This window comes from Hermetia illucens, chromosome 2 (genome assembly GCF_905115235.1).
Source record: "Hermetia illucens chromosome 2, iHerIll2.2.curated.20191125, whole genome shotgun sequence".
NCBI lineage: Eukaryota > Metazoa > Arthropoda > Insecta > Diptera > Stratiomyidae > Hermetia > Hermetia illucens.
In genome coordinates this window covers 139071830-139098472 of record NC_051850.1, presented here as the reverse complement: position 1 = coordinate 139098472, position 26643 = coordinate 139071830, and the positions used below count along the sequence as shown (strand labels likewise).

Below are 26643 nucleotides of genomic sequence, written 5' to 3'. Positions count from 1 at the left end.
AAAATAATTACAGCCAGAAAAGTGGCTATTTCTACGACCTTGGCCCTAGAATGAAGGTGTTTAGGAGCGAAAGTACAGATCAATGCATTTAAGGATTTATTGTTATTCTGGGTCTCTGCTCCTAAACATCTGTTCAAGAGATCGTCTCGTGACGAATCTTCATAGCTTGGTTTGATGACTGTTTGAACTTCTTCAGTCAAAGGTGCCTTCTCGTGGTAGAAACTATCCAGTTCTCCTTTAGCTTCCGCTTTGCGCCATTTGCACCAACTGTCCTCGCCTGTTGGACAATTTTGATGCTGATGATTTTCGCCTGTAGAACATTTATGGAAGAAAGTTGCCCAAATTTCTTGCTTCATTCCTTCTATCGAATTTGCGTGTCGACGAATAGCTAGCCCAAAAAATGTAGTGAGGTCGTTAATAACCTTATCAGTAAGTTTGTGATTCTTCTTTGTATTTCTAAGCCGCGTTCCCATTTTTTTCACGACATGTCCTACACATTCCTTTTTTACTACTACGTTTATTTTATTATTTGCAGAAATTTGCAGAAATACCGGAGAAAACTCCAGCAACATCCAATATACAATATACAAAACTAGTCGCAATTGGAACATCCATGTTCATGCTCGCTAAAAGTTTCTTTGCTGATGTTGATGCGAAGTCCTTTTTCTTCTCTGATAAGTATAGATTCCCATGAAATACTCGTTTTTTAGTACGAGCATGACGTTGAACGTTAAAGCGATCTCCCTTCGTACGATCCATTTAAAAAAATCACTGAACACACAAACACACACAATACTTACAACAAAATATAACTGAGTATAGCTTGAAAGCCTTTCAGTGCTCACTCTAGACTAAATTATCCTTTTTATTCCAGCAAATAAGTTTAGACAATTAATTGGTTTTCCATCTTTTTATATTTATACCTGTGTTCAAATTTATAAGGCTCAGGTAGAAAACTAGCAGGTAAAAAAAGATTCGATGCTCTTTCTCATCGAGTACTCTAGCCGCGGCTGCAAACTCCTTACCTGTTTAACCCTGTAATTTCCGAACGACTCGGAATATCGGCAAATCCCTCTGCCCACATATTCTCCACTATATATAGATACAATTCATGCAAAAAAAAATCGATTTCTCCAACCTGACACACGGGATGACCCCCTTAATTAGTCACGCTTGAGGTTTTAAGTTATTATTCCTTTTGTATCGCGCATGGATTTCTTTTCCTTGCTCAATAAATAAATCTTAATCCAAGCAGTTCATTGTGAATACACATTGACAATTCAGTTAAGTTCCACATTCAATACCCAAACCAATCACACCATGTACGGTCATCATAGTTTACCCCCTTGAATTCTGTCAATTAACGTCATTGTCAGCGTGAATTGAAGCGGCAATCGTTACGATGAATTAATTAAGTTAACTTAAAGACAATCTCACAACAGAGATAAAATAGTCAAATATTTCTAAACTTGTTATAGATAAAGCGGATTGTCAAATGTGCGTGCGTTATTGAGTTTTTCATTGAGTTTTTCCAATGTCTAGCGAAGAAGCAGCCAACAAAAGAGTGAGTGCGATTCCAACTTAACCAAATCATTTGAGAAATCAGCAAATTATTGTATTAGCGCTAAAAGATACTAAAAGTGCGTATGGATCATTTTCAGTTCAAATCAATTGACCCATTGCTCCATAACGACAAACAAAAGATTTTTGTTGGTTGACAGATTGAATGGAAAAATTGAGTTATTAACGTGAAGGTCAACGTTGGATGACATTGTCCAATGGACACAAATTAAAATGAAAATATTTTCTATCGATTTTTAATGCCACTTGTTATGTGTAAATAAATATTCGACGCCAGATTGATGTAGTTACCTCATTGCTAACAGTGGTTTAAATACAGTTTTCCGAAATGACAATTTCCGGCAATGAAATGTTCGCACTCCACTTTTTTATATAAAGTCAACCAATTAAGAAGTTAGTCAATTACTTCAATACACTTTGAAGTCAAATAGCTCCAAAGCCAAATGTTTTTTAGATGAATTATGAAAGAAGAAATATTACGGGAAAACGAAAAAGTTGATCCCAAAAAACCTGAATGCTTCAAGTTTCAGGTTAGCATCTCATACTGACAACAGGTAACATGATTGTTGCTCCAAAACGGTTAACTTTATATTTCTCAGTTCTGGGCTTTTTACCATTTATGGTAACAAATAATTCGTTATAACTTACCCGCGTTAAAGGGCCGAAAATGGACAATTAGCTAATCTCCTGCGACTCAAAGGTGCTGATCATCAACGATTATAATAATAAAAAAACATTCAGAAAATAGACCAAATAATAAACAAATCGGGAAACCGGAAGCTTCACTCTTCAGGTATAAAAGGTTTGGGGTTTCCCTTTGTGATGAGCATACCGCAGTTCTCCATTGGCTGATAGCATTGACTCGAGATATTTAAATTGCTCAGCGCTATCAGCTGAAATAACCTGCTCAGGACTGAGTGAATTAAATATCTCGGGTCAATGCTATCAGCCAATGGCGAACTACGTAATCAAATTATTTCACGCATTAATGAGACCTAGAAGAAATGGCATTCCACAACTGGTGTTTTCTATGATCGACGTATCAGCGAACGTCTCAAATCTAAAATTTACCGCAATGTCGTCCGTCTGCCGCTCTCTATAGTTGTGTTGGCCAACTATAAACAAGTCGGGAAACCGGAAGCTTGACGCTTCAAGTATAAAAGGTTTTGTGTTTCCCTATGTGAGGAGTATAACGTAGTTCTCCATTGGCTTATAGCATTGACCCGAGATATTGAAATCGCTCAGTTCTGGGCAGGTTACTGCCATTGCCAGAACTCAGCGATATAAATATGTCGAGTCAATGCTATCTACCAATGGAGAACTGCGCAATGAAATTGTTTCACGCATTAATGCAACCTGGATGAAGTGGGATTCCCCAACTGGTGTTCTTTGTAATCGACGTATCAGCGCACGTCCCAAATCTAAAATTTACTGCAATGTCGTCCGTCTGCCGCTCTCTATAGTTCTGAGTGTTGGCCGACTATAAAGGACAATGAACGGCGTCTTGCGGTAATGGGGATGAAGATGTTGCATTGCACTGGTGGCATGACACGTTTTGATGGGTGTGGAAAAACTGCAAGAGAGGCGTTTTCGATGGTGTGGTCACGTAATTCACGCTAACGAGAATTCAACAATCAGTATTGGTCAGAACATCGAAAGAAATGGTAAACAACCAAAAAGCCGACCAAAAAAAATGGTGGCTTGATACGCTGGATGGGGATTTATCCTGATCAGGCATTTGATAAAATAAAATGACGAAACCGATCACCACGAGCCGACCCCGCTTGTGAACTGAAGGCCGAAGAAAAAGAAAAAAATGTGATGAGGGACGAGTGCACGACAGCTCCGTGTAATATAGCTAACATTTCCATTGCCCTCTATTTTCTAGAAAGCGATTTAAATAAATCTTTTGATGGAAAGCCCTGTGTTGATAATGGTCAACCTCATACGCTTCACGCTCTCAGTTTAATATTATTAGCAAATGCTAACAATTTAACCAACATCAAATATAAAAAAGGGCTGGGGAGAATTAGATTCTTCTTGAATGGAATTTTGATATTTCACTCGAATGTCAATTATTCTCGTTAATTATGACGTCAGCATCTTATTTGTATCGCTTAGGATGCTGCTAATTAGCACGAAATTGATAAGTTTGAACTTCTATAACTATGACGCTAATAGTTGGACTTTCATGAAACTTGGCATGTGTAAGCATGCATATTTTGAGGCCTAGATTTCATCTAGGTGCACCACCCTGATTTTTTTCGGATTTTAAGGTTGGGTAGTTTCCGAAAATGAGTCCTGTCTCACTTCAAGTGCGTTCATTTTGACTCCTTACCACGCACTTTATGCAATTTATGCCAAAACTAATGTCAGTTTCGGAAAGTACCAATCGAGACCTTTCATTTGACACCCTACACAACTATATTCGATGGAATAAATTTTTGAATCCCCCTTTGCATGTATGGGGAGCCGCCCTTTAAACTCCACCTAAATTTATGCCACTCACTGTATGCGTGGGATTTCATAGCTCTCATCTGTCCACCAAATTTCGTTCGGATCGGTTTTGCCCTTTTGGAGAAAATTGCGTGTGACAGACAGACAGACAGACATTGAATCGATTTTAATAAGGTTTTGTTTTAGGCGTTTCAGGTATGAAAGGTTTTGTTTGCTTTTTGTGTGAGTATATTTGAGTGTAGAACTATCCCATCTGTACGTAGTCCATTAAGAATATGCATTTAGCATATCAGATTTAGTACTTCGGGTTGTAAATTTACACGGTAAAGACAGCTTTGAGCTACTGTAACTTTGTTACTAATAGTATGATTTTGGTCGAACTTGGAGATAAATGCTTCACATTATATTTTATACTACTACCAACTTTTATAACTCTGGGATAAACTTAAGGGAGGTTTTACTCAATTTCCACAAAAATATGGTAATATACTATTATTAACTTAATTTGAACAGATATCGATATGGAGAGTATTTTGAAGCCTGGGCACCATATAGAGGCAGCTTCATGAATTTTTCAGATTTTTCGGTTGGGTAGTCTCTGAGAATGGGTCCGTTAAAGAAATCATCATTTTCCACCCCTCCCACTCCCCGCCATTTTAACAAATCTCAAAACTAAGACCGGCTTCGAAAAGTACTAATCGAAAGTTTTCATTTGATACTCCACATGACTACTGCAAACAAAACCTCAAAAATGAACGGCGTCTTGCGGTAATGGAAACGAAGATATTGCATTGGACTGGTGGCGTGACGCGTTTTGATTACATCCGAAATGAGGATATCCGCGATCACCGATCGTGCAGACACTCCGAGGAAGGCGTTTTCGATAGTATGGTCACGTAATTCACGGTAACGAAAATTCACTTACCAAGATTGCTCTGAACATCGAAGTCAATGGTAAGCGACCAAAAGACCGGCCGAAACAACGGTGGCTTGCTGGAAGCCTCGAAATTGCATCCAGATCAGACCCCGCTTTTGAACGGGACAAAGGCTGAAGAAAACGAAAAAGATGTGAGGAGCGACGAGTGCATGACAGCTCCGTGTCACATAGTGAAAAACTCCATTGCCCTCTAGTTTTTAGAAAGCGATTTAAATAAATCATTTGATGGAAAACCCTGTATTAATATTAATCAACCTCACACACGGCACACTGTAAATTTAATATTATTAGCAAATGTGAGGAACTTAAACTACAACAGATACAAAAAACACCTGGGGAGAAGTAGATTCTTTTTGAATGGAATTTTAATATTTCACTGGAATGTCAATTATTCTCGCTATGACGTCAGCATCTTATTTGTATGGCTTAGGATGCTGTTAATTCGCACGAAATTGATAAGTTTGAACTGCTATAACTTTGGCACTAATAGTTGGAGTTTTATGAAACTTGGCATGTGTATGCTGTCCTCGATATCGGTGCAAAATTTAGTACACCTAGGATGAACTTAAGGGGAGTTTTTTAGTCAATTTCTAAAAGTTGATAATGTAGTATTGGTAATTTTATTTGAGCAAATAATGAGTGGTCAAAGGGTAGTATAGGTCCCGGGGCGAAACGTGGATTGGTACCCACGATGGAGCATAAAACCTGGGAAATGCCTGCTGAACCAACACCAACAGCTCTACTACCAAACCCTATCTCCACCTCCACGTGGTGACCGCTGGGAGCTCTTTCTTAACGAAAAGCTGCAGACGGAGAAGGATGAAGGCGAGTCTCCCGCGCCTAAAAACGGGACAAATTGTACCAACTGGTCCTCCAGGTTGGGGGTTGGGTAGGGCTGACAACCCTACACGGAAAACAACCGTTACGAAGCCACAACAGGAGCCTCGGATAGGACGGATATTAAAACGACGGACCCGGCAACGACAAAGGAACAACGATTTGCGCATTTTCTCATGGAACGTGCGCTCCCTGTACAGAGATGAAGCTGATAAGCAGCTAGCCGATACCCTGTCCCAATATAGGGCTGATGTAACAGCGTTGCAAGAGATGCGATGGACAGGGACCGGTTTCCTGGAGAAGAGCCACTACACCATATATTATAGCGGCCATCCAGTAAACCATGTGCTCGGAGTAGGTTTCTTAGTCAGCCAAAAAATGAAACCTGCTGTTATCGGCTTTGAAAGTATAAGCGAACGGCTATGCACTCTGCGCTTGCGAGGCAAGTTTAGAAATATAAGCCTCATAAACGTTCACGCCCCTACAGAGGAGACTGCAGAGTCGGAGAAGGATACCTTCTACGAGGCAGTAGAAAGAGCCCTCGAAGCCTGTCCCAGATATGATATCAAAATCATACTTGGGGATTTCAACAGCCAAGTAGGGAAGGAGCCCGTATTCAGGCGATACGTTGGCTCCCATAGCTTACACGAAAAAACAAATGATAACGGACTGCGGACTATTCAATTAGCAGGGTCACACGAAATGGTTGTTGGAAGTACCTGGTTTGCGCGGAAAGCGGTCCACAAACATACGTGGGCCTCTCCAGACGGGACCACTTTCAACCAAATTGACCACGTGTTGATCGAACGCCGCCACCTCTCAGCCTTGATGAATGTCAGAACATATAGGGGGGCCAATATAGACTCGGATCACTATCTCGTTGGCATGGTGCTCCGAGCTCGAATAACAATACCACCTAGAATCCCCTCTGACAATCAGGTGAGAGTGAACACTGAAGCCATCCACAACACAACCCTCCGCGACACCTATAAGAGGGAAATGGATGCCGCAATAACCGCAGTCAATAGAGGACCTGGAGATGAAGCATCAACTAATGATCTTCACAACCATCTGAAGAACGTTATCATGGATACGGCCACAAATATACTTGGCCCCAGCCGCAAAAGGAGTCGGAACGGCTGGTTTGACGATGAATGTAAGCTAGCAACGGAACGGAAGAATGCCGCATACCGAGTAATGTTGCATTCTCAAAGAACGCGGGCACGCGCAGAGACTTATCACGAACTCCGTCGAGCGGAGAAGCGACTTCACAGACGGAAAAAGGAAGCCTGGGAGAACCAACAAGTCTGTGAACTAGAAAAGTACAGGGAGCAATCGCACCAGGCGCGGAAGTTTTACCAACAAGTCAGCAGGATGAAGCCTTATACACCTCGATGCTCATCCTGCCGAGACAAAGAGGGAAATCTGATTTCCGACAGAATGGGCATATTAGAGCGATGGGTTGAGTACTTTGATGAGCTACTGAACAACCAGAACATCGGCGAGTTGGAGGTCCCGCCAACTGAAGACGACGGACAAATACTGCCACCACCAAGTTTAGGAGAAACAGTCCGTGCAATTCATCGGCTAAAAAATCATAAGTCGCCAGGAGCCGATGGAATTACAGCCGAATTGGTTAAATATGGAGGCGACCAGTTACACCAAGTGGTTCATCAACTTGTGCTCAAGGTATGGGACAGCGAATCAATGCCTGACGATTGGCAGCGAGGCATAATCTGTCTCATACATAAAAAGGGAGATATCACACAGTGCAGCAATTATAGAGGTATCACGTTGCTGAGTACCATCTATAAGATATTCTCCACTATCTTGCTAGGCCGGATAGCCCCATACGCCCAGAACATCATTGGCCCATACCAAAGAGGCTTCACTCCAGGCAAATCAGCAACAGATCAGATTTTCTCTCTACGGCAGGCGATGGAAAAACTGTTGGAATATGGACAACAGTTGCACCATCTGTTCATCGACTTTAAAGCCGCCTATGATAGCATAGCCAGGGTAAAACTGTACACGGCCATGAGAGAATTCGGTATCCCGACGAAATTAATAAGACTGACTAGGCTGACCCTGACCAATGTGCGAGGCCAGATAAAAGCAGCAGGATCACTCTCAAGACCATTCGACATCAACAACGGTCTACGACAAGGGGATGCGCTATCATGCGTCCTCTTTAACCTGGCCCTCGAGAAGGTGATCCGTGATGCTGAGGTGAATGCAAGAGGTACGATCCTCTTCAAGTCCACCCAACTACTGGCCTATGCTGACGATATCGACATCATGGGAAGAACCACCCGAGACGTTCAAACTGCCTTCATCCAGATCGAGCAGGCGGCGCGAGATCTTGGGCTGCACATCAATGAAGGCAAGACAAAATACATGGTGGCAACGTCAGCACCGAAGACGAATCAACCAACAACATCAAACCGCACTGGTCAAACACAAGCACGAACAAGAATAAGGATAGGGGAATACAACTTTGAGACCGTTGACAATTTCTCCTATCTAGGGTCGAAAATCACAACCGATAACAACTACGATGAGGAAATCCGCGCACGGTTGTTGTCAGCCAACAGAGCCTACTTCAGCTTACAAAGACTGTTCCGCTCGAAACGTCTCACCATAGGGTCAAAGCTCTTACTGTACAAGACTATGATCTTGCCAGTCCTCATGTATTCCTCGGAAACTTGGGTTCTTAGCAAGAAAAATTGCGAACTCTTGGCCGCGTTCGAGAGAAGAATCCTCCGAAGAATTTTTGGCCCCCTACATGAGGATGGACGATTCCGTAGCCTACACAATGACGAAATCTATGAGCGATACCATGACCGTACGGTTGTGGATAAAATCCGGCTCAATAGGTTACGGTGGGCGGGTCACTTAATCCGTATGGATGAAGATGATCCCACCCGGAAAGTCTATAAGGGCAATATCTATGGTAGGAAAAGAAGACGAGGCAGACCCTGCCTAAGATGGAGCGATGGCGTGGGCCAGGACGCCAGACAGCTTTTAGGGATATCGAATTGGTGGACCTCGGCGCAAAACCGGGATGTCTGGAGTTCCTTATTAAGGCAGGCCTAGACCGGATACCGGTTGTTGCGCCGTTGATGATGATGAAATACCAGAATGGGACATCTCTCGAAGATTAGATTTCACATAAGTGTTTTATACAAAACCTTAAAAAGGGCTGCAGATAAGTAGATTCTTCATAAATACGACTTTAATATTATTATGACGTCAGCATCTTATTTGCATGACTTTAGAAGCAGTAAATTCGACACGTGCATTCGTGTCTTCTATGCTGGTGCGAAATTTGGTAGTCCTAGGATGAATTTAGGGGGTGTTTTTGGTAATATACTATTAGTAAGTTTATTTGAGCAGATATCGAAATGGGACATATTTTGAGGTCTAGACTTCATCTAAGCGCACCATCCTGATTTTTTCGGATTTTTGTGTTGGGTACCTTTTGAAAATGAGTCCTGTCTCACTTTAAGTGCGTACATTTTGACTCCTTACTCGTATACTTTGCAATTCATGCCAAAACTAATGTCAGTTTTGGAAAATGCTAATCGAGACCTCTCATTTGATACCCTACACGACTATATCCGGTGAACATTTTTTTAAATCCCACCTTCGCATATATGGGGAGCCCCCTTTAAACTCCACCTAAATTTATGTCCGGATAGCTGAGTGGTTAGAGGATAAGGCTGTCATACGGAAGGTCGCGCTTCAAATCTCACTGGTTGCAGTGGAATTTATATCGTGATTTGACGTCGGATACCAGTCGACTCAGCTGTGAATGAGTACCTGAGTCAAATCAGGCTAATAATCTCAGACGAGCGCAATGCTGACCACATTGTCTCCTACAGTGCTCTAACACACTTCAAGGCCCTGATCTAATTGGATTGTTGCGCCAACGATTATTATTATTATAAATTTATGTCACTCGCTGTATGCGTGGAATTTCATAGTTCCCATCTGTCCACCAAATTTCATTCGGATCAGTTTAGCCCTTTCGGAGAAAAGGGCGTGTGACAGACAGACAGTTTTGTTTTACACAAAAGGCTTTGTGTAAAACAAAACCTTAAAAACCTTTGTTAAATCCACTTACGTTGACCCTCCAATGTTTCTGATACACATATTGGAATGCATGGGCTGGCACTTCTACTATAGCAGGTTACAGGAAAGCAACTTTTCGACACAAAAGGCGCGCTGCTCTAAAATCCTGCCAAACCGTCGCATATGTGGATTACTATATATAAACTTCATAGCGCGATTTTTCGTATCAGCAAAAGAGCTTTTTATAAACCCCGACAGAACAGCAAACAAAGTTGTTATACGAATTAAGGAAATTATAATGCAAAGAAGCAAAATGATGCCAAACAAATAAAATATAACGATTATATTGACGACTATAACTTTGAAAATGTAAATATACAAAAAAGGTTGCCTTTGAAGATATTTTTCCGTTCTATTAGCTAAAAGTAGTTTGGAAATATATACAGTACATCATCATCATCAACGGCGCAACAACCGGTATCCGGTCTAGGCCTGCCTTAATAAGAAACTCCAGACATCCCGGTTTTGCGCCGAGGTTCACCAATTTCTGACCTACGCCATCGCTCCATCTCAGGCATGGTCTGTTTGTTTTCTTTTTCTACCACACATATTGCCCTTCCAGACTTTCCGGGTTGGATCATCCTCATCCACACGGATTAAGTGACCCGCCCACCGTAACCTATTGACCCGGATTTTATCCACAACCTGACGGTCATGGCATCGCTCATAGATTTCATCGTTATGTAGGCTACGGAATCGTCCATCCTCATGTGAGGGACAAAAATTCTTGGGAGGATTCTTCTCTCGAACGCGGCCAAGTGTTCGCAATTTTTCTTGCTAAGAACCCTAGTCTCCGAGGAATACATGAGTACTGGCAAGATCTTTGTCTTGTACAGTAAGAGCTTTAACCCTACGGTGAGACGTTTCGAGCGGAACAGTTTTTGTAAGCTGAAATAGGCTCTGTTGGCTGCCAACAACCGTGCGCGGATTTCATCATCGTAGCTGTTAATGGTTGTGATTTTCAACCCTAAATAGGAGAAATTATCAACGGTCTCAAAGTTGTAGTCTCCTATCTTTATTCCTCCTGTTTGACCATTGCGGTTTGATATATATAGTTGGTCCCCGAAATACGTATTTGTAGATATTACCAAATACTTTTAGCCAATAAAAAGGAAAAGTATCTTCAAAGGCAATCTTTCATTTTAAGAGTTCGGCTGAAAAGCTATCTCCTAATTCAAACCATGTAAATATACATTTATAAACTTACATAATTCGCTCTAACGAGAATTGACTTGCCGAAATTAGTCTGGATATCGAAGTCGATGGGAAAGGACCAAAAGGCCGGCTGAAGCAATGCTAACAGTGACTTGATACGCCGGATGCTGAATTAAAAGTCTCGCGACTGCATCCATATCAGATTTTTTATGGAGCAAAACGGCACAACCAAGACGAGCCGACCCCGCTTCTGAACGGGACAAAAACTGAAGAAGAGGAACTGTGTAGAAATGACAAAAGATAGAAATGAAATTAACGAAATAGAAAGCCGAATTGAACTCTCAAACAGAGCCTTCTACTAGGTTATGCCGACTTCAAAAGCCAGCTGCATACACCGGAACGCAAGAGTCCAAGTATGCAAACCGACAATAAGGCCTGTGTACAATATACTACGGATGTGAAACATGAATCCTAACACAGACTTCCGAAAAACTGGTAAATACCTTCGAGAAGGAGATCCTGTGTAGAATGATAGGAACTAAACGGCAGAACGGCAAATTAGATACAACCATGAGTTTTATCAAATATTTGACAAACCTGAACTCTCTAAAATAATCAAACTTCGGAAGTTACAATGGGCTGACCACGTTCAAGGTATGGTTAAGGGTTCGAAGAGAGGACAGAAGGATGAACACTGATGGGAAAACCTCAAAAGCAATGGACAGATTCTGTTGATGAAGACACGCATCACTGCTCAGATTTCGAAATGGTTGGACGTGACCGAAGGATCGAGATGGTTGGAGGAAACACTTTCTGAAATTCAAGTTCCAAAGTGGGCCGTAGAGTCTCGACGACGACGTTGAAATGCTTAGAATACTACCTAGTTGCTCTGCTGACCATTCTGCTAGAAATTTTCGTGGCTACTTGTTTGGCGCGAAAAATTATAATACAGATAACCAGACCAGAAACAGTTTCCTTGCAATCAGACCGTGGAAAAATCGTGTTGTTACGGAGGTGCAAGGCCGTTACGAGATTCGACTGGAGTTTGCCTCATTGATTCTTGGAAATATCTTGAAATATATACCCCACAAGAAAGATGAAGCCATTTCGTCAGGATCAGAGAAAGACAATCCGGGCCCGGGGTGAAAATTATACACCCCACCTTAAAATTGGATCAATCTAGTTTTATTAAAATTTCTCTATTTCGGTCCCCAAGAAAAAATCGGGGCCCCATGGTTCCTACCACTATTTCCCATCTTTAAGTTCTCATTTATCCTGGATTTGCTCGATTTTCTTCCCGAGAAGGCGACCAAGGGTCAATTTATGTTTGATACAGTGAACAAATGTGTAATATCTCAACGATAACCACATCTAGACGATCTTGTTTTATCCACAGCTACACATTATTTTTGTCCGGTTTCTTACCTCAAGAATGCAAGTGGACTAGGGGCATAATGCCACAATTTGCATGGCCAAAGTGCTTGGAGAGCTTGGCCTGACGAGAGAGGAGGTTGTTCCTCCCAGGCTCAACATTTTCTCAAGAGTCCGGAATGGGCGGCACACTCAAGGTTACCCTCCTCTGGGTTCCCGGGCATAGGAACATAGAGGGGAATGAGCGGACTGACGGATTGGCCAGGCGAGGCTCTGCCCTTGGCAGCCCTTCAGTGAATACAATCGGTTGTCGGGGGCCCAGTCTACTCGCACTACTAAGCAGCGGCAGGCTTAAGGTAGCAAAAGCTTACGAGCTGTGCCAAGTCAAGGAGAATTTGGCCCGCTTATAACATAGCCCAATCATGAGAGCTCCTGTGCCAGACGTGTGCAAATGCATTCAAATTTACGAATGTCTGCACGGGGCACTGGCCCATAGGGGACCATGCCGCCAGGCTCGGCATACCCTACAATTCGCATTGCCGAAGCTGCAGAGAAGGAAGGGAAACCCTCATGCACTTTTTCTGCGATTGCCCAGTTCTAGCTAGAGTCAGGCTACGGACACTGAATAAACCATTCTTTGGGCACCTCAGAGAGATTTCTAGCTGCGGGGTGGGGGAGCTTCGTGAATGCTACGGGCTGGCTCTGAAGATCCGAGCCGGCTAAACTCTGGCTCCCTGCTCCTATGGCAGCAGTCACGGCCTTAGGAGTTTATGGCATCAAGACGGCGCACCACAGCGCTAATTGGGCTCCTCGGAGCGGCCCCTCATACCTACCGGAATGGAAATATTGAAAGACAGAAATCAGAAATTTCCGGATTTTTCCTCTACGGCTCTGCCGATAGAGGCTGCACTTTCTAAATAGATAGCTCAACGAAGTGATGAAAAATGTTTGTGCTCCATTGTACCATGTACATATGTGTGGTTATCACTTGAATTATCGTTACATTGTTCAATTTAAATGTCTACTATGAACTGATAATTTTATGATTGGAATAATATTAATTCTTCTCCACATAGACACCTTACGTTCTGCTATTCGTGTTATATATAATAATTAGAATATTACATGGTTGTGGTTATATAGAACAATATTGCCATTGATAATTAACTTTCAGACAGTAAGCGGGAAAATTTGATAAAAATCGGAATACTGCCAGTTTTCATTTACTTCATCAACAGACATTACTGAAAGAAGCAGCAATATCGCTATCAGTGGCACTACAGTGATAATAATAAACACGGATTATTAAAATGAATCTTATTATTTTATTTTGCTTGTTATTTACAATAATTCTCAAATATGGTGATAGTGCAGCGTTCAACACAGCAACGGGAAAGGTACTTTGTGAAAAATTTCGGTCAAATTTAATTTTAAATCATTTATCAACTCAATTCTTAAGAGAGAAACGTATCTTTATTCATCTGAAACACAAGGGAACATAATTGTCTATAAGTTTTTGATTGGAACAGTTGTTTTTGAGCGATCAGAGCATGACACCCTTTGTTACGATTTGGTGAATCAAAGTAAGTGCAATTAATCGACGTGACACTAAAGTTGTGATTTCATAAATTATGAAAATAACTGAAGAAATAGCACAGTGTCGAGTGGGCCGTGTCAAAAAGGAACTTGTGGTTAGCCAGGTCACGGAAGCTCTAGCGAATAATAACGAACTCCAAGCTGCATACTGTCTTCCTTCAATTAATCGTAATTGTATCTCAAGTACTCTGCACAAAAGAAAGGACTTCGGACTTTTACGTGGGTGATCAAGATAAAGTTTCCACTCCGGGATCATAAGAGACACCTAGATGCCTGGGCTAACACAAAATGCCTCCACTTCCTGAAGCTGGTGGAGCTATTACAACTCTAGTTCAGAGCTTTTCCCTCTGGTTCAGATATCTCCTTGTGTCTCTCCACCGATGAGTTTCAGCAGGTCTTCTACAATCGCAAAAAGCGGTCTGCTCCTGGCACGGATAGAATCATATACGCTTGCATTCAATAGCTAAACTCCGCAACGCGTGACGTCCTTTTTGAGGCACTGAACGAGATTTGGCTCAATCAAATCCTGCCGGAGAACTTGTGCGAGGTCAAACTTATTCCATTTCTAAAGAATGGAAAGACTCAGAATGATTTGAATAACATCAGACCGATCTTGCTCCTTAATGTATTTTCTAAGCTAACAAACTCCATGGTGAAAGGTGGGCTCAATCAGTGTCTCGAGGACTAAAACACTTTCCCAAATAACTGTTTCGACTATAAGAGACACAATTCCACTTCCGCCTGCCACAACCAGCTTCTTTTACACATCCCCATTGAGAGGAGTAAAAAAGGCATGCCATCGTCTTACACATCGACATCAGTAAGGCTTATAAAAAAGTAAACTTGTCCGTCTTGATAAACATGATATCTGACATGGAGCTCCCTCCGGATATTACCCTATGGACTTGGAATATAATATGCAACAAAAAACTGTCAACGTGCAGTCTTCAGGTTTCAGTAAACAATGGTCTACACCAAAGGTGTGTCCTGAGACCCGTGCTATTTAATATCAACACTATGGTGCAAAAATAAGTCGAAAATGAAAAAAGTCCCGATTAAAAATTATTTATTCTATTAACCAAATATTTTTTTATTTTATTGAACTACAATTCATTAGTATCAAAACCAGTCGGGAAACCGGTTTGCAGCCAATTACACAAACTTATAGTAATATACAATTATTAACTTTATTTGAACAGATATCAGTATGGAGGGCATTCCAGAGCTTAGGCATCATATAGTGACAGCTTCTTGATTTTTTCCAGCTTTTTCGGTTAGGTAGTTTATAAGAATGGGCCTGTTAAAGGCATGATCATTTTTCACCCCTCGAACTCCACCCTTTCCATCATATGTCAAAACTAAGAGCGACTTCGGAAAATATTAAATACTACTAAAATGATATTCCACATGACTATATTTAGTGGAAAAAATGTTCAACCCCCTTTTGCATGTAGAAGGATGTAAATCACTGTGTGAATTAGCGTCCACAGTTGCGACCTTTTCACCGAATATGGTGTCGATTGCTATAATCGTCTCCAAGGAAAATGTGTGTGACAGACAGACAGTAAACTGGTTCTAATGAGGTTTTATTTTACATAAAACCTTAAAAAGAAATCAAAGTTAACAATTTTATAAACTAGTGAAAAAATACATACACTTAAGCAACAAATATCATGGACTGATTGTTTCGTCAGAATCAGAGAAAAACAATCCGGGCCCGGGGTGAAAATTATACACCCCACCTCAAAAATTGGACTTGGAACAAACTTCTGATAGGTCAAAATTGTCGGTTGTTTGCAAATTCAAGACTATGAATGTCAATATAACCCAAAAATGGATACTCTCACAGAATATACGCACATATTACGTGCTACGTACAAATGGGGCAAATGCCCTCAAATGTCTTTATATAAGAACCACACAAAACTTTTCATACCTGAAGCGTCCAGCTTCCAGTTTCCCGACTTGTTTCAACTGCGGCGGGAAAATTGTCAACAAGAATCCACAAGTTTCAATTAGTAGTTCAACTCCACCCACCTAAAAACAAACACCCCTACACTATAGTTTGCATATGAGATGGGTTTGAAGGACTTCGTTGCTTTGCCCAAGACTATACTCCCCCAAATGATTGAAACCGATTTATTTTGTTCTTATCGGACCAAATTATCTATAAACCAATAGAAAATTGGTGATTCGCTTAGAAACAAAGTAAATTTTAAATTTATCGAATTCCAATCTCAAGTAGTCTAAGACTTTTTCAAAAAAAAGTCCACCCGTTTTTTGAGAGTTTTCGAAGAAACTTGTAACTTTTTCTTCTTCACAAAAGTTTCAGTCCAACATCGTTCAATGCTCTGTGAATTGTAATTCACTAATGGAAGTGTTCACAAGAACAGTAGCTTGTTTAGTCCTTTTTAGCCTATCAAAAGCGAATAACCGCCCAAAAATACACTAGCTGATGCGTCAAATCTCGTCCGTCAGCTGGTGTAATCTTTTATGAGCTCCTCTTTTTCGCTTGGGCATTTAGGAGGGTTTAGTCGGATTTAAATTATTAATAATTTTCATTACAGATTACCGTTCGGTAATCCCTGCCTTCTCGAGGGCCCGCACAAATGACGTCCTTCTGAAACACAGAAAACCATTACCTTATTTGATAGAACGCTCTCGGTTTCACTATCACTAAAGGACCATGTCGTTCACAAACACAATCAAAAAATCTGCTAAAGCGATCAATTCCGCGACGGGGACCACCTGGGGTTTTTCACCCGAGAGAAGTCATCAAACTATATAGAGGGGTAGTAAGACCTGCCCTGGATTACGCCTCTTCGACAATCTTTACGCTCAAGTACCTAAAAAAGGACAGAATCTCTCACGGTCGTCGTGAGACGATGCCTTGGCCTCATCAGACCCACCCCGACTCATGTCATCTTTGCTCTAGCAAAGGAGCCTCCCCTCTCCTTCAAAAAACCCTTTTGACTGCGAAAGAGATTCTAAATGCCCTTCCCTTTAATCCCTTATCAGAGGCAATTATATCGCCTCTAATGTTTTAACCGTTGTTTTCAATGGATTACATGCAATCATAAAAAACACCTTTGCTGATAGAACCCCTAACGCTTTCAAAAATTTCAGCGTCCCCAATCCATACGGGGAGGAAGCCTCATATGACAGGACCGACCTTGCCTCATGCTATGAGGGGAAAACCCACAAATGGGAAACCTTAGGTTATACAATTTTGGAAATCGATGCTCCAGTTGACTTTGCGAATTCCTGATACGCGATTTTTTCATAATTCAAACCACTCTGTTCCGTCAGTTCAATTTCGGTCCTTACAGCCGGGCTCTTCACCATCTGGCAAGCCATAAAGCTATCAGGCGACACACAGGTCGACAAAACTATAATCATCACGGATTCCTGGCCGCACGGACACACATTGAAATGAGGAAAGCTCGGCCTAAAGAGGTCCTTGTTCTCTGGTGCCGTGGGTATAGCGATAATTTTTATAATGAAAAGCTAAATGAAGCGATTAAACGAGCCAGGGTGGGTGGTCTACCTCTTCCTCTTCATTCGCGCTGAATGGAACGAAGAATTCCAACTAATTTCCCCGGAAGAAAGGCAAGTTCTTTGCGGGAATCTTCCATGACATTCCTAGGAAGCCAGAAAATACCCCTCAGTACGGGGGATGTAAGGATTCTCAATTACCCTCTAACTTTGCTTATAGTAAAAAATTTCTCGCCAAGATTTGGGGCGGTTCCTTCGCCGGCTTGTGACCGCTGTGGAGTGAGCACACAACTTTGTTTTTACGTCCCGAACAACAAGCAGATATTTTATCTTCCGATTACTCTTCCCACGGATGCAGAACCTTCCTGAGAACGGACTTCTAGCCATTGGCAACATATCTTAACCGCTGGCATCATTAGCTTGCCGAGACCTCGATGAACAAAACAAAAATACACATACCCACACAAGATAATGTTTCGGAGAAACTTTAAATGCAAAGCGAAGTCCTAGAGAGATCAATTCTACCGTTGATGTTATCCCTTCTCGTTATCAGAAGGATTCAATGGATTATGATATTCATCCTCAAACATCTCATCTGCATGCTCTCAGCGCGACAAGTAATATGAGTTGGGATGACCTGGTAAGGCCAAGGCGGGAAGGACTCCGTCTTTTTCTCAAGATACAGCAATCGCAGACGAAACGAAGCCAAGAATAGGTCTTATGACTCCGCCGTATTATTCACATCCACTAAAAACCACTCTGGTGTCTTCAGTGTAACATTATATGATGAAGATATTGCCAGTAGCAACAGCTGTGCTGTTAACATCCACTTGCTCTCACACCGAATCATGGGCCCCCGCCAAATGGTTTCAGATTTGGAGATGGAGGCGAGCAGAATCAGACTGAAGATAAATACCAACAAAACCAACGTTCCTAATTTGATGAGCATGCAACAGACTCGATGTTTCTCGGCGCATTAATGACGCTAGATCCTCTGTAAATACCTCAACATCAAAATCAAATTGAGGCTGTTCATCGCAAACATTCTGCGGACTAACCGTGCAATCGAATTTACTAACCTGGGATGGTCAACTAGTGAGTCCTCGAAAGACCTGGCGCAGAACAAGACAGGCAGACTATAGGCTTATCTGGAAGTCTTAAAGAGGTGAAATACATTTTCTAAAACCGAGGACGATGTCACATAAACGTGGTTGATGCGCCTACTCCATTCGCGGAAAAATGGCAACCATATGTACTAAAAATAGCCAGCATAGATAGCTTTTGAGTCAAAGGGAAAAATATCGAACACGTGCTCTGCGCGGCTCTTTGGGCAGTAAGCAATGTACCGCTGTTAACTTTAAAACAAGACAACAACAATCTGGGTCTCCAGGTGGCTTATAGGGTTTGAGAAACAACACTAGCTTTTGTTAATTCCACTGAGCAGGGCAGGTACGCTTCGAAGGTTTTGACGAAAAGGTCGGGCCTAGTCGTCACCACCAGCTTCAAAGCTTTATTATAAATGTCGTTCAAACCTAGAACCTTCTTGTTGCTGATCTTGCCAAATAATTCTTCTGGCTAAAATTGTGCTCAAATATATCGGATCCACTATTGATCCCAGATTCCTTCATCTGCAAGTGTATGAGTTCCCAATACTCGTGAGTACCACTTCTAAGTCCACCAATTTTCTTCGAGTAGAACACATTCGTAGTTCGGTTGCCCCATTCAAGAACCTACGCATTGAAATCCCCTACTATAATTATCGGACCACGTCCTCTAGCCTCCAAAACCATAGCACTCAACATCCGCTCCTCCTCGGCAGGTGTAGTGCTGGGTGGAAAATGACATCTGTATATCTGAACTCCTATCGTCTCCGCTCCGATGAATCTCTCCATTATTTCCAGAGAAACTGGTTCTCAACAAGCCCATAGTGTTGTTTAGTCAATTCGCTCCTTAACCCAATTGCTGCCACCGATTCCGATATGGCTCACTAATTATGACCACATCGATATCTTTTTCGTCATGCTATGCTTCTAAGTCATCGTTTCATTGCCATCTGCTCCCTAAACCGACGTAAAACTCAGTCTATTTTTACCCTCCCTGTTGCCAACAATGCCTCCACCAGTAGGTTGATGATGGTTTGTGTCTCACTCCACCATCTTCGGTTTGATATGCCCGCTTCAAATTTGTCCACAGTTATATCTTTGGATTTCTTGTGCTCCAATGTAAGGTTTTCTTTCTAAAACCATCTAATAACTAACATTAGCTTCTGCCGAACATGTCCTGCCGTAATCTCTCCTTTTCCGAATACCACCTCTCTTCAGGCTTGCACGTCCTCCTCATGGAGTTCATTCCGTTTTTCCGGAATTACGGCTACGTAAGCCTCACCGGTAGCTTCAGACGTCCTCCTCAGCTGCTTTCGTAGAAGTTAAGCCCTTTTAAAGGGTGTCTGTCTGCTACACGCATTATTCTCGGAGACGATTATAACTATTGACACCAAATTTGATGCAAAGATTTGCATCGAAGTTAAGCGGGCATACATGTAAAAAGGGGGTGCAAATTATTTTTTCACCAAAAATAGTCATGTGGGGTATCAAATCAAATGCCTCGATTAGTACTTTCCGAACCCGATCCTAATTTTGGCATTTCTTGGAAAGGTGGCGAGTGCAGAGGGTCGGAAGTGATTATTTCTTTAACGGACCCATTCTCAGAAACTACTCAAATGAAAAATCTGAAAAAACCGAGAGGCTGCCACAATATGGTAACTAGGCTCCGAAATACCCTCCATACCGATATCTGTGCAAATAAAGTTAATAATAGTATATTATTATAATTTTTAGTAATCAGCTGCAGAAGTTCATCCTAGCACCAGCAAATTTTGCGCCTAATTATGCCAATACACGCACATCTACGGATGCATGCATCTACAGATGGCACATACGTAGATCGTTCCCTTATCCGCACAAAAGAACTCACCAGATAGAAGATTGTGTGGTTTCAGAACTTCCCTAAAGTGTAATCCCCATTTTGGGTTAGTTGCAAAATATAAAACTCTCTCCTTCTTAGCTTTGTTCGTAATAGAGTTGACGCTTCTATTGTCTCTCTACCCAGGAGGGTGATAGTCTCCCTGTGCTCTAAGGTCGTGTTAACGATCAGCCTGAGGGAATCGGAATGACCTCTCCTGGAAGGTATCATGTTTGCTTTTTTCCATGTCCGATGACAACTCCAATCTATCACATTCCCAAACCAAGAAAGATGTCTGGTGGCTGATCAACTTCTGTGCCTCTTTCCTAGTTTCACCCGATGCTACTATGAGGAAGTCATCCGCGTATTGAAAGATTTCTACTTTTTCTGAGATTTTGTCGACGATTACTGAACTTAGTTTACAACTATGAGGCAGCCCACCATTACGTGGTCTTCTTTACACATCTGTTTTCTAATTTCCATGACCATCTGAGATTCGAATGGTGTGTTCAAGTCAAACATGATTCCATTCCATAGACAGAATTGACCGACTCGTGGAAGACATTGACGAGAAACATCTAGGTGTAAATGATGCTCTCTGATTCGAAGGTGGCTATTCCTTGTGTCTACACAGGGCTCTACGAGCCTAGGGATGTTGAGCGACGAAAGGTGCATGGTCGATCGAGGATGTTTGAAACTAGTAGGTGGTATTACTCTTCCATGTGTTGCAAAAAGAGCAGATTTTTGTTGTGATCCCATTCTTTCACATGTTCGGTTTATAATGCAAAATGGTCATACGCAGATGATTTGGTATCAGAAATCTTCCGGGTTGTAACATCATGTTAGTTGCGCACATGCATTCCCTCTCAGTTTTTCCCATCATTGGCCGCTTTGTGCCAATCTTCGCTGGTCATCGCAAAAGGCTAAGTATCACAAGCCACAATCATAAATCCTCCTGAATGTGCTATAAACCGGCTGCTTTGCTTGGAAGAGCTGTGCACAGTGACTTCTGGACTGAGTCTATGCCATTGGATTTAAAGGTTAAAAATACTATTTATTTTTTTGGCTGCGCGATATTCTCAATACTGGTTGGGAGGATGATTAGTCTGTATTATTTCAGGGACTGAAAAGTCATGACATCCTTCAACCGAAAAAAAGGAAATTGTACACTTCTTCAAAACAAAACTGAATACTCTAGTTGCATTACAGTTGTTTACATTAGTAAACCTCCAGCCGAAACTTCGATTATTGAACTCACTCAAAGGTTGAATCCAGATGAGCTTCGCGTTGCCTTGTACTTATGCCGTATTGTGATAAAGTGCTTGTATGTTTGGCTCAAAGTGTTCTCTAATGCTAAAAACAGACATCAACTCATTTGGTGGCATGCCATTAACTGATATTGCTCCGTTAGCACAGAGCTTCTTACGCACTAAAATTCTCAATGGATTTCATAGAAAGGATCACTAAAATGGAGCAGCTGGCTTATCAACATATACGTACATCCAAAGCTTCTAATATAGCTCCCCAGAAACTCCTTCTTGTTGTTTCCTCTGTTGCTAATAACTATAACATAAATCAGAAGTTTTTTAGCAATAAGTGATCTCGAAAATCTTAAATTTATATACTATAAATTTGTTACATAACATAGCCTTATGTTGTCCTAGGAAAATGAAATGGTTTTGCCAGAAATTGTTGGAAATAAATTTCTATACTTTGGATTTGGGAGTAATTTACTGCTGAAAAGGATCCGTATACAAAATAAAACTGCTGTCCGCAAAAACATAGGGAAATTAAAGGTAAGCTAACTTCATTCACATTCTAAAAACTTACCTGTATGTTCTCACTGTCTCTCTTCCTCTAGGACTACGAATTAGATTTCTACACAAATTCGACACGATGGCAAGGTGCACCTGCTACCATAGTTCCAAGATTGGAGAAAACAGTATGGGGCGCAGTATGGGAAATCGATTTGAATCACATGGATGATTTGGACAAGTATATTGCTACCATTTTTTCCTGGAACTTTGTTAGAATATTTTTTATCTTTACAGACAAGAAGGGGTTGACCAAGGAGTTTACATTCCCATTAGTGTTCCAATTGAAACGCCAGATGGCCAAACGTTGATATGCCGAGCTTACCGTCTGACCAAATTACCGCCAGAATTACGTGAAAACGAACCTATTCCATTTGATAGACAGCCATCCAGCACTTACCTTAAAACTATAATTAAAGGTGCTATCGAAAGTGGATTGCCAGAAAAGTATATTGAATTTTTGAAACATTTCAAGCATAACGGTAACACAGTTGAAAGTATTGAAAAGGACTTAGAATTATCTGAAATTGTGATATAAAATGACGTAAGGATACAGAATGGAATGACATTCAAGTCAAAATATATAGAAAAGCGAATAAAAATGGTTTGTTTATTTTATATAGAGTCTAACATATGATGTTTCAGCACCCCTCGGATACCACTTTGTCGTGGTGGGGCTGACTGTAGTAGTTCACTACTTCACAAAGAGTGTCAAATAGGAATTGAAGGAGAGTGACTCTCAAAACGGTAAGAAGTCACAAACTTCAAATCCACCGGCAAATATGAACAATCAAGTTGTACCGAGAAGCAAATTTTATAGGCGTGGCCAGATTCGTGATCGCTCATAGAAAAATCTGTCGGAAACATTCCTCCACTTCAACGGGAAACCTGTACTTAGCGTCTACATAGTCAGCCAGAAAGGGAAGTGCTGCAACTTTCATGATAAGGGAAGGGGGTTTCCGACTACGAACAGCCCATATGCGGCACTATTGGCTGAATCGGGGAAAACTACTACCTTCTCCTCGGGTCTGGTCTAAAAAAAAACGGAAGATACGAGCCGGACACCCTGAGCTTAGATAAGTATTGACTAGGCCCTAGAACTACCTAGTAAGAGAAGTGGTTGCTATCAATATATTGGCCCCGTTTAAGAATCCGCAGAGATTTATGCGAAAAAGCCTAACCTTTATGCTGCTGAGACAGACCTTCTCATGCATCAAACGGACGACAGTGTCAACCTGGAAACCCCGGTAATACCCACACTGAAAGCAGCAGATTCTTCGTTCAGCTATAATGGCGCAAGGAAGGTAAGATCATCTGTGGTAGATAACGCTTTGCTGTGCTCCGCACTGGGGCCTCCGCATTTTCTGCGATACCAGGACTGTTGTGTCGGAAGATGATAAAATCAGTGAGACAGATCTCAATGAAGCTGATGCCGCCCATAAAAACTTACACAAAGACTAGGAACAAGAAGGCGTATTCGCAAGAAGTCCGGTTTCGAACCGATGCCATCGGAGTTTGCTCTTAGGATGTCAGAATGTGTGAAGGAGAATTGACCAACTTATGAGTGTGGCCATGTGTGAGTGTGTGTGTGTGCGGAGAGTTGGACTAAAGTTAAGTCTTAATAACCAAGATTTTCGTGAGAGGTTCTTTGACTCATACGAAACAGAGCAAATGGCAACATCCCCAGTGTGCTTCCTCGCAATAAATCTGTTTGCAGAAATACTGCACTGACACGGTGGGCCAGAGAGCAGTAAATCGGAAACAGAATAATGCTTTGCGCGAGGAGACAAAACTCTTTCTAGACTCTTTGTAGGACGTGGGAATTGCTGCAGCACCAAATGCGGCAAACCTTAGAGAATCGAGTCTTTGACGGTAATATGTAAGAGAAACCCGGTTCTATACTGACCGTGGCATACGCTTCTGTTTTGTATTACATTGAAGACTTCATCCTAATGGCTTAGTAGTTTCAACTCTAGGCTGTCCCAATGGAAGATTGGGATTTAAATATCACTGGTGACAGGAAGATTCATATCCGGACTAGATGTCGGATAACAGCAGAACTGTCAAGTCAAATCAACTTCTGCAAGGTACTGTAATCCTGTAATGCACCATTACGGTCTTGAATAAAGTTCTCTAACGCACTTCAAAGCCCTAATCCAATTGGGTTGTTGTGTGCTCCATTAATATTATAAACACTATGCTGACCACATTGCTTCCTAATGTACCGTTACGATCTAAAAATGATGTGCTTAACAAGCTTTAAAGCCTAGATCCATTTGGATTGTTGTGCCCATGATTATTATTATTAGAATGTCAAATTCAATACACAGGATATCAAAGTCCACTTCCTCTCTGCTTACAGCAAGGCAGAAAAACTGCGGGATTCATTCACTGTCCTGGCTTGCTTCGGAATAGTACTTCCTTTCAAGTAGCCTTGAACTGTTAATTTGTTGTGATAAGAATGTTCAACATGTTTGTTGAAGACGTCCCCTCATGACTGCGAAGGTAGGGTGTGCCCCTACGTTCGTCCCGCCTAGAAGAAGTGAAATAAATAACCAAACAATTTGCATATCAAAAATGTTAGAGTTGGTTTTAGACTGGTGGATGCTAGACGAAGTCTCATTGTCAGGCTAGGGGAACAGACTGTAATACTGGGCAAAGTTCAATGAATTTCTTGGCAATAAAGTGCAGCGCCCTAGTCCACTAGGGACTCTTTTGATGATAGAAGGTCAATTGGCAACTCTGATTCACAGACATTTAAGGTTCTTGGAAGTGGATTGTCCTATTACCTGAAGAAAACGCGGTGAAAGGGTTCCCTGGCTGTATGACACACACCCTGCACTGGAGAAGGTCACAAGTTGTTCCCAAAATAGCGGCATGCAAAATAAAAAATATTTGCTCAACGTTGGAAATAGAAACTTTCGTTAGGAGCACCGAAAATACACACAGGTTCTGAGTCTTACTTGTAAAAGCAATATGAATGGAGAATAATTGTTTTGATCAGGAGTAAATTTAAGAGAAGTTCAAGTAAGACTCCTTTAGAACGTGTTATGAGGAACTGAAAGACGAAGGGAAGACTTCAAGGCTGTGCAGTGTCCTTAGAAGGGCTCGACCAAGTAAAACTCTCTTAAAAATCCGAACTCTTAGAATCTGTAAAATTGAGTCAGTACAGACTCTCTAGGAAGTGCACAGTATTGACTTTCTAATACCAAGGGAACTAAATTTAGTATCTTTAGTACCTTCGTACCTTTTCTCATTTTTAAGGTTTTGTTTGTGAAACCAACCGAAAAATCTGAAAAAAAATAATGAAGCTGCCTCTATATGGTGCCCAGCCCTCAAAATACTCTCCATATCGATATCTGTAACAAATTAAGTTAATAATAGTATATTACCATATTTTTAGGAAAATTGAGTAAAACCCCCCTTAAGTTTATCTCAGAGTTATAAAAGTTGGTGATAGTACAAAATATAACATAAAGCATATTATCCCCAAATCATACTATTAGTAACAAAGTTACAGTAGCTCAAAGTTGACTTTACCGTGTAAATTTACAACCCGAAGTACTAAATCTGATATGCTAAATGCATATTCCTAACGGGTTACGTACAAATGGGATAGCTCTACACTCAAATATACTCACACAAGAAGCAAACAAAACCTTTCATACCGGAAGCGTCCAGCTTCCGGTTTCCCAACTTGTTTAGAGCTTAAGTAAGTTAAGTATATACTGAGTAGAGCATAAAACGGAAGTATACTCTAACATGTTGTGCTATAATTTGTTATAAAACTCCAGTTTAGGTATAGAACAACCATTTGTTTTCCAATAGGACAACAACCCTTAATAAATTTCCTCCTTGGCAATAAAATGGTTATTGTGGTTGGGTTAGAGGTTGGTGTTGCAATAAAGATTGGAACACTGCAAGAACACTGTTTCACCGACTTCAAAGTACTTGGCAGGGATGGCACTTATCCAGTGATGCCATATAGGAAATATTTTTCAAGCACGTCTTCCTTTGGACTACAAGCCTACCTCTTGGTAGAAGATTAATGCACGCCAGCGTGGGTAATGCTGTGAGTTTGCTCTAAATTTCTTGGTTTCCTATAATATTTTTACGCAACTTTGAAAAGGCTGTACATGATGGGAATTTTACAGGATCATCCTGTTCATTGTATCAAACCGTCGCTAAAATTCTTTAAGGTTACCCTGAAGCTCTAAGCAGTGCTTTATTATCCGTGAATCCTTGTTTTTGATTAGTTGTAAGAAAATGTGGTAGCCGTCGCGCAAAAAGTTTTTTAATATCCAA

At 41.3% G+C, this 26643-nt stretch overlaps 1 protein-coding gene across 2 annotated transcripts; it reads left to right on the top strand.

The window, feature by feature from the left end:
* Positions 1 to 1364: 1364 nt before the first annotated feature.
* On the top strand, positions 1365 to 22940 carry LOC119648226 (gamma-glutamylcyclotransferase-like). 2 transcript variants are annotated; one of them, XM_038049845.1, is made up of 4 exons: positions 1365 to 1564; positions 22189 to 22320; positions 22386 to 22519; positions 22576 to 22940. In XM_038049845.1, exons 1-4 carry the CDS (start codon positions 1535 to 1537, stop codon positions 22874 to 22876), a joined length of 597 nt encoding a protein of 198 aa, XP_037905773.1. In that variant the 5' UTR covers positions 1365 to 1534; the 3' UTR covers positions 22877 to 22940. The 2 variants fall into 2 exon arrangements, with proteins under 2 accessions (XP_037905773.1, XP_037905772.1); XM_038049844.1 differs by lacking the exon at positions 1365 to 1564 and adding an exon at positions 13687 to 13869.
* The last annotated feature ends 3703 nt before the right edge of the window (positions 22941 to 26643 follow it).